The sequence below is a fragment of the Anopheles nili genome, chromosome 3, assembly GCF_943737925.1.
Source record: "Anopheles nili chromosome 3, idAnoNiliSN_F5_01, whole genome shotgun sequence".
NCBI classification, from domain to species: Eukaryota; Metazoa; Arthropoda; class Insecta; order Diptera; family Culicidae; genus Anopheles; species Anopheles nili.
This window is the reverse complement of record NC_071292.1, coordinates 63,452,901-63,467,638: the sequence shown is the minus strand read 5'-3', so window position 1 is coordinate 63,467,638 and position 14,738 is coordinate 63,452,901. Positions and strand designations below refer to the sequence as shown.

The 14,738-nt window shown below is 49.2% G+C and overlaps 2 protein-coding genes across 2 annotated transcripts; one reads left to right on the top strand and one right to left on the bottom strand.

Moving 5' to 3' along the window:
- Window positions 1–367: 367 nt before the first annotated feature.
- Window positions 368–7,309, bottom strand: LOC128726276 (JNK-interacting protein 1). Its single transcript, XM_053820073.1, has 5 exons — window positions 7,227–7,309; window positions 4,237–4,787; window positions 3,172–3,935; window positions 2,854–3,038; window positions 368–2,772 (listed from the first exon to the last, which is right to left on the bottom strand). The coding sequence occupies exons 1-5, from the start codon at window positions 7,307–7,309 to the stop codon at window positions 2,700–2,702; spliced, it is 1,656 nt and encodes a 551-aa protein (XP_053676048.1). The 3' UTR covers window positions 368–2,699.
- Window positions 7,310–10,825: 3,516 nt separating this feature from the next.
- LOC128726277 (tryptophan 5-hydroxylase 1) lies at window positions 10,826–13,943 on the top strand. Its single transcript, XM_053820074.1, has 8 exons — window positions 10,826–10,933; window positions 11,735–12,059; window positions 12,121–12,286; window positions 12,359–12,409; window positions 12,622–12,903; window positions 12,981–13,340; window positions 13,413–13,629; window positions 13,704–13,943. The coding sequence occupies exons 1-8, from the start codon at window positions 10,826–10,828 to the stop codon at window positions 13,773–13,775; spliced, it is 1,581 nt and encodes a 526-aa protein (XP_053676049.1). The 3' UTR covers window positions 13,776–13,943.
- The last annotated feature ends 795 nt before the right edge of the window (window positions 13,944–14,738 follow it).

The following is a 14,738-nucleotide window of genomic DNA, read 5'->3' as shown; positions in this document are numbered from 1 at the left end:
TCCACCCCCACCAGCTAAACATTTTCCACCTAAACCGTAAAAGACACTTTTCATCGTTTCGTAACCCATCGCCGCCATGTTTCCCTGATATCAGTGCTCCACCCCCACCGACCGACTAACGCATGCTCTGTCCAGGCGCAAGGTTGTGCAATAGAAAGGATTCTGCCCCCACCCACTTCACGCCTGACGGGAGGGGTGGTGAGCTCGGTGCCGTCGTTCTGCAGGTTCAGTTTTATTGTTCATCAGATTGTTGTTGTGAGACTTCAACAAGTTATCGAGTTGTGTTACACATGTGTTTTGCCCTCCCCCAGCGATACATTTGGAATATGTTTATATTTATGTATGTATATATTGTTTAGATGCGTACTTATATTCGTGTAAATGCTTCGCAATCCAATCTGTGTGTTTAGCTTCACGTTTCTTTTTTTTTTTTCTTGGTACAATTTTTGTCATTAGCCTTCCGACCCGAATGAGTATAGTAGAACGACAACGAGTGTTAGTTTGTTTCACCATGTTTTTTTGTTATGTTTGCTTGTGATTTTGCGTTTTTTTTTGTTGTATAGTTTTGTTTTTATTGTTTTCCCACCGTGGCCATAAATTCACGATGGTGGCCCAACTACGTGTCACTGAAGAACATTATTTAGTGTAGCAGATGTAATAATGATCGATTTAACTAGCAAATGTATTGTGTGTTCTGGTGCCTGCTGGAAAAAGGATCAGTGCTAGCCTTTCTATTTTTCTTTCTTTCACCATCGCTCACTGGCTCGCAGCGGACAAGGATCACCGAGCGATCGAAAGGATCAAAATCAAAAGCCGATCTGCGTGCCACGGGTTGATGCGTGATCTTACGTTTTTTTTGGGTGTTGGAATCAGTAGAGTACACGAAAGTAAACGAACGATAAAGCGCAGCCTTTGTTCAGCATTTATCCCTTTCGAAGGGTGAGAGAGGTTGTTACTTTTGGTTTATTAACGTTTACGCCAGGGCTTGAAAAAACTGCGCCCTCAGCGGAGTAGTACGGGTTTTATGTATTGAATGAGATTCAAGAAGAAAAGCGGCTCTACAACTCCTTTCTCTGTGTACGTTCTTTTCTACTTTGAAAGCCATCCTTCCTCGCGGGCTCTTTATCCCTTTCATGCAAGCTGGTTTAGTTTTTGTTTCTCTTTTCTCAGTGCTATAAATATAGATTCTTCCATCATTTAATCCCATCACGCGTATAGTTGCTGTTTGATCTGCTTTCTTACCCTCTTCCCGACAGCCTTTCTTTTATCTACCATATGTACAGGCGAAAACGAAAATGGTCAACGAGCATAGAGCATAGAGAAGAGAAAGAGTGATGTCGCGTAGTTTAGCGGAAAAGTTTTCTTTTTTCTTATCTTTAGTGTGTTTATGTCTGAAGTTGGGAAAAGCTACTAACGTTTGTTTGCCTTTCTTTTTTTCACCGTTTTTCTACGGTGGAACACAATTGCGATCAAACCCGTTTGAAGGTGTAAGCCCAGAGCTCCAGGAGAACTCGGTTCTTCGAATATCATTAGCCTGGGTGGCCTTCGAGAGCGGTACATCACTGGAAGCATGTGGGAATGGAGCTCCATTCGCCCGATATGAAGGATTGCCCAATCGATGCAAAATGCCTCCAATGGGATGTCGATCAATCCGATTGATCGCTCCCTACATCTACAAGAAACCAAAACTAGTGCTTCCTTTCCTACGTACGAGATATTGCTGCTTTCATGAGTATCCCAATCACAAGCGTATTATCGCGCTAGTCCATAGTCGGATGCCCCGGATTCAAACAAGAACCAACGAAAAAACGAAAACATCCCTTGAGCATCGCACAGAAAAATCGATCCCCGTCATTTTGTTTTTGTCTAGTCGCTACTCTAGCTGCTACCGTTGTGCTCTCTACGCGGCCCCGTTACTATTCGTTTGCAAAAAAGCGAAACGTTGCTGCATCCTCCAAAAAATTGTTACAAAATGTACAAAGCCATCAGAAAGCGCGCGAGTCAGTGTCTCCACCTCGGTCCGGGTGCGTGAAGGAGTTTGTTGTATATGCTTTCTTTTGTTTTAGGTTTACTTTAGTGTTATGCTTAATTTTGCCTTCCCGTTTTAACCCTACCACAGCGTGTCGTAAATATCCAATCGCAAAAGAAAAATGCTGACACGAATCAAGAAAGAACTTGAAATGCAACACGAAAACCGTGTAGCATTTTCCGCCGAAAAGCACCATATTTGTTTCTTCTCTGTTGATTTCCATTTGATTTTAGCTAAAGACAGAAACAGAACAACACAAACTACTAACGAAGCCGTAGCCGCGGGTGCCTAGGGCCGTGTCTCTAACATTTATTCGTCTTTGGTTGCGTTCGTAGCTCGACGAGCGTTTAGAAGAAGTCTCTAACGCCGGTGCGAAATGTCCTAAAAAATAACGTCCTACGGTACTGGTGCTAGTAACTGTACAGAATTTAAAACGAAACCCCACCCCTAGGTGACGCTGTGCCACAAACGAAACACGCAGGACATCGTTTGGAACTGAACACAAATTCTCAGGATCGCTACCGAACGTGCATCAGACCCCGGTGCGGTGCGTGACAGACTGTTCCGTGCCCGTGGATATACTCATTTTTGTGTGATATATCGTGTCTGTGGGTGAGTGTACAGCGCCCATACAGCGTCGGAATTATTCATGGGACGCACCACGCGCCCTTTAGTCTATGTAGATGTCTTCTATCGGATATGCCGTTTCTATGAACTTCTGGTAGAACCGCTGGAACGCTCGTCTGTTTGAAAGAACAAACAAAAAGTTAGTCATTACTACAGAAAGGTTACCTTCTAGAATAAGCCCTTGTTTGGGTCCTTACCCGACGGCTTCCGCCACTGGCCTGGTGGATTCCGTCCCTTGGAACACGTGACACGCGAACCGCTGCACCGTCGGGTGCTTCGTGATGAAGCCGATATAGCGGTGATCCCGCGGGTGGAACGCACAAAACGAGACGTTCTTCAGCGAGTAGAAGTAGTCTATGCAAGGGCCCTTCGACTTTTTGTTCTAAACACGTGAGATGAAGAACAAACGAATGCACATGGTTAGAGGAATGTTGCTAACTCGAAGGATCAACTTTTGTTTTGCGATATTTTGGGATCATGGTCTTGAGGAGATCTCGAACGACGATGATACTCACCCGTGATCGGTCGACCATGCGCAGTCCTTGATCCGAGATCTCAAGTATGCAAGGTTGAGCCTTCGGTGACTCAGATCCAGTGCCGACGATCTTCCGCACGGCCTGGCACACCACACCCGTACCCTTGTGAGCCATCGTCTCCACCGAACCGAGGTACCCAAGCAAATAGCGCTCTCGCTTCATCTCAACCGACGTCGGATCGAAGTCATTATAGTCCAGATCGACGACGTACGCTGACGGGAAGATACCCTGCCGACCTGTGCGCAGGTTGACACCCTCACACCACAGATCTTCGGCCTCCTTCTGCACGTACACCGGATCACCGATCTCGAGCTCGATCTCATCGTGATGCCGCGGCACAAACTTGTGCAGAGCCCGGTGTGTGGCCTCCAGCATCTCCAGCTGGCTAAAGGGCACACCCCCGTACGGTGGTGGGAAGGGTGACGTGACCGGTGAGGCGGCCTGCAACGGTGGTGGCGGCGGGGACATGCTCTTGTAGTCGTTCGGTGAATGGGCCGTACTGTGGCCACTGTCGACGTCGCCGAGACTTTGCAACCGCTCGGAATCCGGGCTCGAGTCCTCGTCCAGCAGATAGCTGCACTTGAGGGCGAGCAGAGAGCTCTGCTTGAAGAAGGTGGCGCTGGTGGCACCGGTGTGCGGGTGCTGCTGAGGTGCATGAGGATAGTGACTCGGTGGCCTCCGGTGGCTTGCGTTCAGCTCGTCCGCCAGGGACGTCTGGCCGGCTAGGACCTGCAGCACGGAAGCTGTAAAAGGGAAAAGATCGAACATTAGAACCAACAGGCAGATCAACTGTCAAGTCGATTAATCTTATAGGAAGAGATCAAGAAAGCAGAATTGATGATGGAATAGTATTGGTTCAAAAGGAGCTCCAGTATGAAGAAACTACGTGGATATCTTTAGCTCTAGAAACAATTCTACGAGAGCAAACTCCTAAGGTGAGTGTTTCCTAGACTCTAAAGGAGTCTAAGGAGCTCTAGGAAGAAGATAATTCTACCAAATTAAAAGAAGCTCTAGTATGATTGACCCTTCATGGAGCTTACTTACATTTACGATTTTTCGGAATCTCCGGCAGTTTGCGCCTTCGTCTTTCCACCTGCCCAGGGATCCACGGCAACGAGCTCGTTCGTGCCAGTGCCGCTCCCGAACATGCAACCGGAGCAGCATGACCTAGCGCCTCGACAACTGGCACCTCCACATGCTCAGGTGGACCTCCTGCTCCCGGAATGGTAGCTTTCGCCGCTTCAAGCTGAGTCAATTGCAGTTGGAGCAAACTTTCCGGCCCAGAACCAGCCGACACGACCAGCAGCTCGTCCTCAGGGACTACACCGTGCCCGATCGAGGACTGCCGCGCCGGACCAAGCGTCACAGTCCGCAATCCATCGCCAATCTCGTCGTCCTCAGCCGTGCTACTGCTGCCACTGCTGATCGTGCTGATGGTTTGAATGATCTGCTGCGTCTTGCTGGGTGTTCCCTTGAGCACTGACTCGGCACTCGTACCGTCGCTGACCGACAATGGGCCATCTTCTTCGTGATCCGACGATGCGTCGCTCTTAGACGATGGTGTGTCCTCGTCCAGATCTACGTCGGCCACCAGCCTGCGGATGGATGGGGGAAAAAAAGTGATTAGCCTCCAGCCGTGGTAATTGATTTAGCGTTCATTTTCCACCCCCAAACTCGGGCACCAGAGTGTCAGAAGCAATCGAGGCGGAAAATGTGCCATTAGACAGATGAAATCCACCGCCAACGTTTGATGACCCATTTTCCATTTTCTCCCATGCCAGTTGCAGACTCGAAATGTCGGCAAAAAGACCTCTCGAATGCGACAAATGGTTCTCGGGACCGTGCCGGAGCGAAGACGAACGCGAGCGCACAACTTTTCTAGCCACGGTAAGTATTGATCGGATCGTTGTTATCTTCCGGCCGCTCGAGTGACATCACGTCCGCCTTGCTGGTCGCTTTGCCGGCGTCATAAAGTGATATAAGTTATATCATCTCTCGCAAGCTCCATCTCTCTTTTTCTCTCTCTTTCTCTGTACAGTGCACGAGGACGAACATCAGTACGAACGCATCCCAGAACGTACGCATCTAATGAAGGTTTATGGTGAAGCCTGCTGTCGAGAGTGAGCTGTGGCAAAAGGTAAAGTAAAAAAAAAATAAGGATATCCATCCTCGGCCACCCATGCCGCAAGGGATCGCAAACTCGATTTGGCTCGGAACGAATTTGCCGGCAGTGGAAATTCGATTAATTTTAGTACACACCCACCCACCAGTCACCACTCTCTTGTCCGCCTGAGAGCTCGGTCTGACATTTTACCGTTTGCTTTTCCACATTCTGCCAGATCAGGAAGGGATCCGTACGGAGCTTAATCCTGCTAAGCGGTTTCTCATGTTGCTGGGTTTTGGTAAATAATAAACCCTACCAGATCGGTCCACTTTCCAGTGCTTCCAACTGGTGACAAAAAAAGCTGCAGCTGCTAAGGACAAACGTTGGGAAGCGTAAGGACATGCGCCTCCATCGCCACCCAGCGCAAGCATCCTGCGGGGTGGATCTAGAGCAAAGTTACAACAACAGAACACACAAACCGAAGGTACCGTAGTCCCTCATTCTCGGGAGAGGAACCTGACCTTCCTAATGTTTGCCCACTTGGGTGCGCACCTCGGTAGGTGATTAAAAATGGCCGTCCACGTGGGGGGGCGAAACTCGGGGCGGAGGTCCTTGCAGTCAAACGTGACTCATTAGTTTGAAAGAATATTAAGCAAATGCACGTGTCACCTCCGCACCATGGCCATGCAATGGATGGTTGGTGTAAGTGTGTTTTAATTCCAAAAAGGATGCTCTCTTGCGTCCTTTTGTGCTCAGCCCGGCCGAGAGCACCACTTTTGCTACGCCACGCCGTGTCCTTTGGCTATAATAAAAACCGTGTGCTTGCGCGTCCGTGCTTTTCGTTTAAGCGTTCGAAAGGAGCACGACTTTGGTTTGCTGCTTCCCGTCGAGAGGCGGCGTTTTTTTTTTCTTCTTGCTTTTCATTCTTTTGTCCTTGCTTCCTGGGAGCCCACCGTGTGTCCCACGAGTGGGCATCCCGTTTATAGATCGGATGACGTGCACGGGAGTAAAAATGGTTTCACGTGCCGCGGGCGCATCCTTGTTTGCATTGTACCGCGGCTGACGCCAGCCGCCGGTGGGTTGTAAAATTGTTGCCATCGTAAAAACCTGTCCGAGCCGAGTGCTGGCGCCTATTTTTAAAACTTTGCCCCATAAATCTCTCTGCTCGGGGCCTGCCTTCTTTTGTACACCGCCTGCATCCTGATGCTGCGCGGATCCTCTGTGCGCTCTCGGGTGATGGCAAATAACAACACCGTGGCCACGCAGCAACACGGACATCGGCGAGAGATACGGAAAATCCTCACACAGAAAATCACACACACGCACACACAAACACACACATGGACACCTTTGGTCGTACACGCAGCAGGATGAAGCTGTTATTGCATCCATTTCCATTTCCATCGAGTCTCCGAAAAGAGAGAGAGTGAGAGTGAGAGTGAGAGCACACGCGCGGAAAACTCTTCTGTCCTGCGACTGTCAGCCTAATACGCAAATCGTCCCGCAGCGGCCGATTACGTTCCCCCTCTCCTCGGGCTGCATGCGCCATTCCACACGGTCTATTGGGTCGCCCATTTTTTTTTTCCACTCTCGAACGTGCCACAAGGATGATGACATGCCGTGATGGCCGTGGTGAAGTAGGCGATGGATGAAGGTGAACGCGAGCACTTTCCGTCGCCTACTTGCGGGAACTGATTCTGAAGGGGCACGCACGGATTTCTAACCACCGCTTACACACACACACACACACACACACGAGGAATTTTCCCTTCGCACAAGGTTTTTCCGCAAGGCTCCAGAGTGAGCTCACCACCATGCGGGCTCGTGTTTATGGAAATTACGGGTTGTTTTTCAAACCCATTTTGCGGCATGCTCAGGCACCACTTTTTTTCACTCTCCCTTTTGAACCATTTATTCCACCACTACTTACGAGTAGAACGGGGCCGGAGCCTTCCGGAACGTGGGCAGCGCGTCCAGGTTCTGCCGGAGCTCCTCGAACTCCGTGTCGGCCATGGTGGCGTAATGGCCGTGGCTGTTGCTACTGCAGCTCGCGAATAGGCAAGTGCCGTTTTTCTATTGCTTCACACACTGAAACACACACACTCAGGCCAGTTGCAAGGTACACTTTTCACAGGACCGTCGCTGGTGGGAGGAATCGCCAATTTTCACACACGCAACTCCTCCACAAGGTGGCAGCACCGAAGCCCGACGCCAGCGACGGGATTCACGATTGCCTCGGGTGCGATTTTTCCACCCACACGACCCACCAACGGGACGTTTCGAGATTTTGCCACAAACCAAACCGAAAAGTGCAAACCACCGTCGGTGCGGACCACCACGGTGACGGTGAAGCTGTGCCAACTGTGTGACGGACTGGCTTCGTCGAAGTGAGAGCAAAACGCTCGCTCGCCCGTTTTGACGTTTGAAGTCCCAGGCACAAGGAGTCAAACGCAGGCTCCCGGCGCAGTAGTAGGCTGGGAAGAAGCCACCCGACAGATACGGGGCACCCTTGCGGCTTGACAGCTGAAGAGAGAGAGAAGAGAGCAAACGCGCAACCCTGGTGTGTGACGTTTCCGCTGAATTCGAGCGAGAGCTGAACTGTTATGGCAAGGATTAAACACACACACACGCTCTCTGACAGAGAGAGAGAGAGAGAGAGAGAGAGAGAGCGAGAGAATTTCCCCGTAACCATGTGGCAGGCGCCGTTTGTGTATCGATATTATGGCACGTCAAGCCGAAAGGGGAACATGGTGACCTGCAGGACATGCGCACATGGAACGTTGGTTTTTCCAGGTCGTCCTCGGCGATGAAACGCGTTTTCTTTTATGGGACGCTGGGTTGATTTCCGTGGTGTCGAGCAAGACACGTCGATGGATGTTGGATGGGATTTTTTCGTCGACGATTTTTACGGGACTCGATGGTGGATTTGAATTTCACATCGAGCATGAATCACATGGGGGCATTTCTAAGGATTCACGCGATATTGAACATCATTTAGGGTAGCGCGAGTTTCCAGAAATGGGTTTTCTACGCCTCATTTGAACTACGTTAACATTTAGATATTCGTTAGATTCTTGGGGAAGCAGCTTACAAAGAATTGCAATTATCCCACACTCTCTGTCAGCATTCCCATTGCGTAAAGGTATAAGATTGTGCAACAGCACCTATTAAACAATATTTTGCTCTTAAAGGATTCTATTTTTTCCATCAAATCAATACGAATATGAATTAAAAGATTTCGTTGCAAAAGATCAAATCAGTTCTTTGTGTCAGCGTTACGAAACTCTTTCTCCAAAGATGCACAACGATGTTACGAAACTCTTCTGTGCTATGTGGCGCAATCGGCCGATCCTTTATCTGGAAACATCCTAAATCATTCCCACCACCGATAGCGTCGAAAGCTGAAGAAGATTAAACCTGGCAGCTCGCCATTGTAACATGCCAAACTGACTCTTACGTAGAACGCCACTCAAGATCTCGTTTTGGAGTAGATTTTCAAGATGCCCACATCCTCAGATCGGTGGCTTCCACATTCAGCTCATCAATCAACGTGTGTCCGCTTTTCATCAACACCTTTCCACGGACGATTTCTCCCACTGGCCACTTCTCTAACCCCCCGCTTCTCTCGATGAATATATTCATGAAACAGCGCTTATCTCCCCAATGCTAAATCGTTACATTAAGCGAATCGATGCCGGACGGTGATTCTACTGCTCCTGGTGCGGCTTCTGTTGCTTCTAGATCCTTCGCTCCCATCCTGCTTCCGATGCGCAATCAATCGATGCCACGATAGCCACGCTGCAACGCAATTCCCACCCGGATGCGTCCTCCAGCGACACCCTTTCTTCTTTTGGGTGCTTTTCAATCTACTCCGTCTATTTGCAAGATTCGAGAAGAAACACGTTTGATTGCTTCTACGATTTCTCTACCTTGCGCGAATGCCACCTCAGCGCCTGTGTGGGTTTTATTTCCCGATTTTCCGCGCAAACCCGCAACTCGTCCTTTTTCCCACATCATCCACCCTCTTTCTGGGAGGCCCAGCAACAAGTGGGGTGAAAACCACTCGGTCGGTCGCATTGTTGCACCGTTTTCCCTTATCATCACTATCGTTATCCACAAAACCACCGCCACCGAAGGCCAACGTGATGGTGCGATTGAAGCGTGTCTGTTTGTCTGGTGGGCTGCCCGCTTTCGTGTGCTGAAGAGGCGCTCAGGCGCTTCAAAGGATGGATCCTTACGATCCGCACCGCAGCAAAGCGGAATGAACGAAAAGAAAAAACGAAAACGTGCGTGTGGAAAATCCACCAAAAAATCCACATCAGCCCAACCGGAACCGGAAGGAACCGAGAAGGCCGAGAACTGGAAGAGGAAATTAATTCTACACCCCTTCGCGTGACGTCGTCGTAAACGGGTTTGGTGGTCCTTTTTTCAACACTGCCTCTGGTTGTCTTCTGCCTCTTCGCGCCGAGTGGCGCCAAGCCACGAAACAAATAGTGATTTTATACAGAAGCAGTCTGCGCCCATACAGAAGCGAGTGGAGTGAAGTGGCGATAAACACTCGAACGACCGGCTCCCGACAGAAATGGGTGTCCTTGGAGCCACCCGTGCGGTAGAGAACTGCCTTTAGCCTCACCATTAACTACCGTTCTGGCGGGACGCGCATTAATCTACATTGTAACAATGGCCTCCCGAAGGACGACGTCATCCACGTTTAACGTGCTTCCTCCGGTGGTCCGATTTTGGTCGATTATTTCAATTCCAGAAAGTGAACGCTCGCGGAAGTGCGAATGTCTCGCATGCAACAAGCACAAACCCGACGACGGCATCATCGGCACATGATCCAGTGACGTCCTGCGGGATGGACACCCAAAGCATCCTTCCCTTGTCACGCTCACCAAAAACCTTCATCCTCCATCCAAAGGCCGCCAGCATGAAATCGCACCGACGATAAAGTTTAGATTATTCCCTGACATTATCGTGATTCAGCCAATCGGGTGGGGAAAATTTTCTTAAGGACCAGAACACGGTGGAACGGGGGGATGGGGGGGGGAGGGATGGATGTGTCGAAAGGACACGATTTTATGCTGGTTCGGTTAAACGGAAAGCGAACGTTTTCGAGATGGTTGGGTTGGAGCGGAAAAGTAAAGAAGAATGAATCGTAAGCAGGCCAGAACGGTTTTCTCCGCAATGGAGGCGCCCCATCTCTTGAGTTTTCTGGCGCCTTCTCCGCCTCCTCGAAAGCCCATACCCACTCCAGGGTGTTGGGTTTTTGCGTGGGACGAAGGATACATCCTGCCATCCCACCTCCCAGCGAGAGGGGCCGGATTCTGGGCTATAAAAGCGCCATTAGCGATCGGTCGGCACACCAGTTGATTCTCGAGCGTCCTGTGTGCCGTGTCGCATCCGGTGGTGCATCGCAGCAGTGTCAAGTGTTCCCCAAACTCGGGGACTCGTGTGTTTGTTGGTTGTGATTTATCAAAAAATCTGTGCACCTGAATCTGAAGTTTTTCGTTTTTCCCCGTGTGCACGATGAGTGGTTCCGGCAAAGGATTACTCGGATTATGGCTGTATCACAGCGGCGATCAGGAGTGGGCCGTGAAGGAGGGCAGTCCGTTGCACCGGCGGAAGGAATTTGCTGTAATTATTTCTGGCAGAATCTGTGTGTTTGTGTGTGTGTGTGTGTGTGTGTGTGTGTGTGTGTGTGTGTGTGTGTGTGTGTGTGTGTGAAAAGGATTAAGCCGTCAGGTGGAAAGATATTAACGTGTGAAGCTTCGCGTTCCATCAAGTGACGAGTGGTTAACATTTCGCTGAAGAGGCCACCCCACTAAGCCGTGATGAGTGGCTGGTTCGGAAGTATCCTTTTTTTGAGAAAAAAACATCAAACTGTTTAACTACTAAAGCTTCTTCAGATGGATGCAAAAAGGGCATTTTTCTGCAACTGCAACTGCAACTTTTTTTTGCACTGAGTCTATGCAGATGTTTCCCAGTTATTGAACTAGGATAGGATAAGATAGGACTAGCTACTTCTCGTTTAGTTTTGCCCAAGATTACTAATGCATGTTGTTATTGAAACCTTAACGCAGGTTTTCAACATAAGAAGGAAAATCTTTAAAAACGTTTTCTTTTGATACCTTTTTTCCTGCAATTCATTATTTTACTGAAGGATGTGATCGTAAACCTGTTTCTCGTTGTTAGTCGATGCATTTAAAATCAGTTCATTACAATTTCCATCCCTTTTGATACCATTAAGTTCATCTTTGGATAGGAAATTAAATCAGCCTTGGATGTAATAAAATCATTGGCTCTCAAATCTTATAATTTACAAAACATTCCTTTGTTTCGATGGGCGATAGTTTCTGCCAATCTTAGGCAAAACGCTTGTTAGGTTCGCTCCCATTACGGCTCTCATACCATAAACTCGCATTTCCTTCGGCACAGAAAACGGCGGACCACAGCAACGGAAACGGACGAATGGGCATCGACCGAACCTCGATCGTATTCACGTTGAAGAATCAAATCGGCGGACTGGCGGGTGCCCTGCGTGTGTTCCAGGAGCTCGGCATCAACGTCCTGCATGTGGAGCTGAACAAGAGTGGAGAAGCGTGTGACCACGCGGACGTCCTCGTCGACATCGAGTGTGACGCGAACCGACTCGACCAGGTGTTGCGATTGCTAAAGCGCGAAGTCCAATCGGTCAACTACGCGGCTCCGGCTCACAGTGATGGACCGCCACCGACGCCATTATCCGCGTGTGGTAGCTTCGGTAAGTGTCCTTAAAGGTCCTGCATTGGCACGTTGCTTAATAGACATTTGGCTTGCTCTAGATTTCGGCGAAATGCACTGGTTCCCGAGGAAGATCTCCGACCTGGACCGGGCCCAAAACGTGCTCATGTACGGAAGCGAACTCGATGCGGACCATCCGGGCTTCAAGGATCCGGTGTACCGCAAGCGCCGGGAGCAGTTTGCGGCCATCGCCAACTCCTACAAGCAGTGAGTCTCCTTTACCAAAGTCTCATCTTTTTTCTGTCTCAAAATATCTCTCTCTATCTTTCTCGTTTCCAGTGGCAGCCCCATCCCGAGGGTTCAGTATACGCCGGAGGAAATCAAAACATGGTAAATTTAATTTCACACCACACTCCAGCGAGCCATCTTTCAATTCTCGGGTGTCGCATAACATCCGGAGGATCGATCCTTTGCCTAACGAGTGCTCCATTCAGCAAGGGTTAATTGAGTTTCCCGAGGACTGGCTTGAGCTTGGACTTTCTTCCGTTCGAAGACGGTGTTCTTGACTCCTTTCACTCTCTCTCTCTCTTTTTCTCCTACAGGGGCACGGTTTTTCGTGAGCTTCACAAGCTGTACGTAAAGCACGCCGTCCCAGAGTACCTGGAGAACTGGCCCGAACTGGTGAAGTACTGTGGCTACCGTGAGGATAACCTACCGCAGCTGCAGGACATTAATGTGTTCCTGAAGCGCAAGACCGGCTTCCAGATTCGACCGGTCGCTGGTTACCTGTCACCGCGCGACTTCCTGTCAGGACTCGCATTCCGGGTGTTCCACTGCACGCAGTACATCCGTCACTCGTCCGATCCGTTCTACACACCCGAACCGTAAATTGAAACTTCAACTTGTACCGTGCCTGGGAGTCCTCCACCGCAGGATATAATTTGAAGTTTTGTATTTCCAGCGACTGCTGCCACGAGCTGCTCGGGCATATGCCATTGCTGGCGAACTCGAGCTTTGCCCAGTTCTCGCAGGAGATTGGGTTGGCCTCGCTCGGTGCGTCCGAGGACGATATCAACCGGATCGCGACGTTGTACTTCTTCACGGTTGAGTTCGGGCTGTGTCGGCAGGGTGATGGCTCTTTTAAGGTGTTTGGGGCTGGTTTGCTTTCGTCGGTGGCTGAGCTGCAACATGCGATCACGGCTCCGGGCAAGATCAAGCGGTTCGATCCCGAGGTGACGTGTCTGGAGGAGTGCATCATTACGGCGTATCAGAACGCGTACTACTACACCGATTCGTTCGAGGAGGCTAAGGAGAAGATGCGGTAGAGATCCACCAGAGCTGGTGCTTTTCGATAACCATAGCTAAGCTTTTTGGGATTTTTCCCTCTAAACAGGGCATTCGCGGAAAACATCCAGCGCCCGTTCGGTGTACGGTACAACCCGTACACACAGACCGTGGAGGTGTTAAGCAACGCGAAGAAGATCACGGCCGTCGTGAGTGAGCTGCGGGGAGATCTGAGCATCGTGTCGTCTGCCCTGAAGAAGGTTTCGGCACTGGACGAAAACCTCGACGTGGAATCGATCGAACGGCTGCTTTCGAGCAGTCTACATGTACGTTCGGATGCGGCAGATCCTTCTTTTTCCGCATGAGTATAGACACTTCTTGTTGTTTTATTCGTCCTTAGGTAAGCGACAGGAGCCCGAATCCCGAGAGTCCTGACGCGGTCGAGAAGGCGAGTGAGCTGGATGGCAAGTGAAGCGCAAGGATACGATATCGTGTACAATAATAACTAATGGCTTGGGTGAAAAGGCCATTGGAAATCGTGAAATTGTTGCAAACTTTGTTTCCGTGAAAACGGCTTTTAAAAGCCAATCATGTCCCTAAATACATGTTAAATCTCGATGTGAAAATCCGTTAATAAATGCACATGAAAGTATAAACTATAAATGATCTTGATTCGTGTTATATTCATTTGAATAAGGAAAGAAATGGCTTATACAACGGTAATTATCAAATCCGCTATTGATTTTGAATAAATTGATCGCTCCCAAGTAGAAATAATGTGAGAAAAGAAATAGAATTTTCCTTTATCCGAAAAGAATTGAAGAAATTTCCTGTATCCGTAAAAGGAGGGAAAACAAATTACCAAAACCATAAAGCTAGCATCGCAAGCATAAGAAAAAAAAATGGATTGTATATTTTTCTTATCGAGGGGTAATTTTCCGCTCTGATAAACTCTAGAATCAATATCCGTTCAACACATTTCACCCACAACCCTCAAAATCAATCATCGAAAAGATCCAGACATGAAATTTCTAGAGGCACACGCTCCGCGAAACGAGACGATTTCGATGTCAGATTTCGCAGCCAAACCGGTAACAGGTAACAGGAGAACATGGCCCAAGGAGGCTGCACTAAGCTGGTCCACCAACGTAACTGATCTTGCCTGTCACTCAAGGGATAATCCGAATGATGTTCGAATTTGCTTTCCCGCTTCCACGCATTTGCCAATTTACTTGCTAGCTCCCTCTAGCCTTATCAACCCATATTCTCGCGCTTATCGGGCGTGATTATCACCGACCATTGATCGCCATCGCTTCGGGGCCGATCTATCTCCATCGCTTGGTCTCTTTCGCGCTCACGCGCCTACCGCCGTATCTAGAATATTCGTTTTTAAATGCGATACAAATAGATTTTATTATCAGTAGCAAACGTGGCA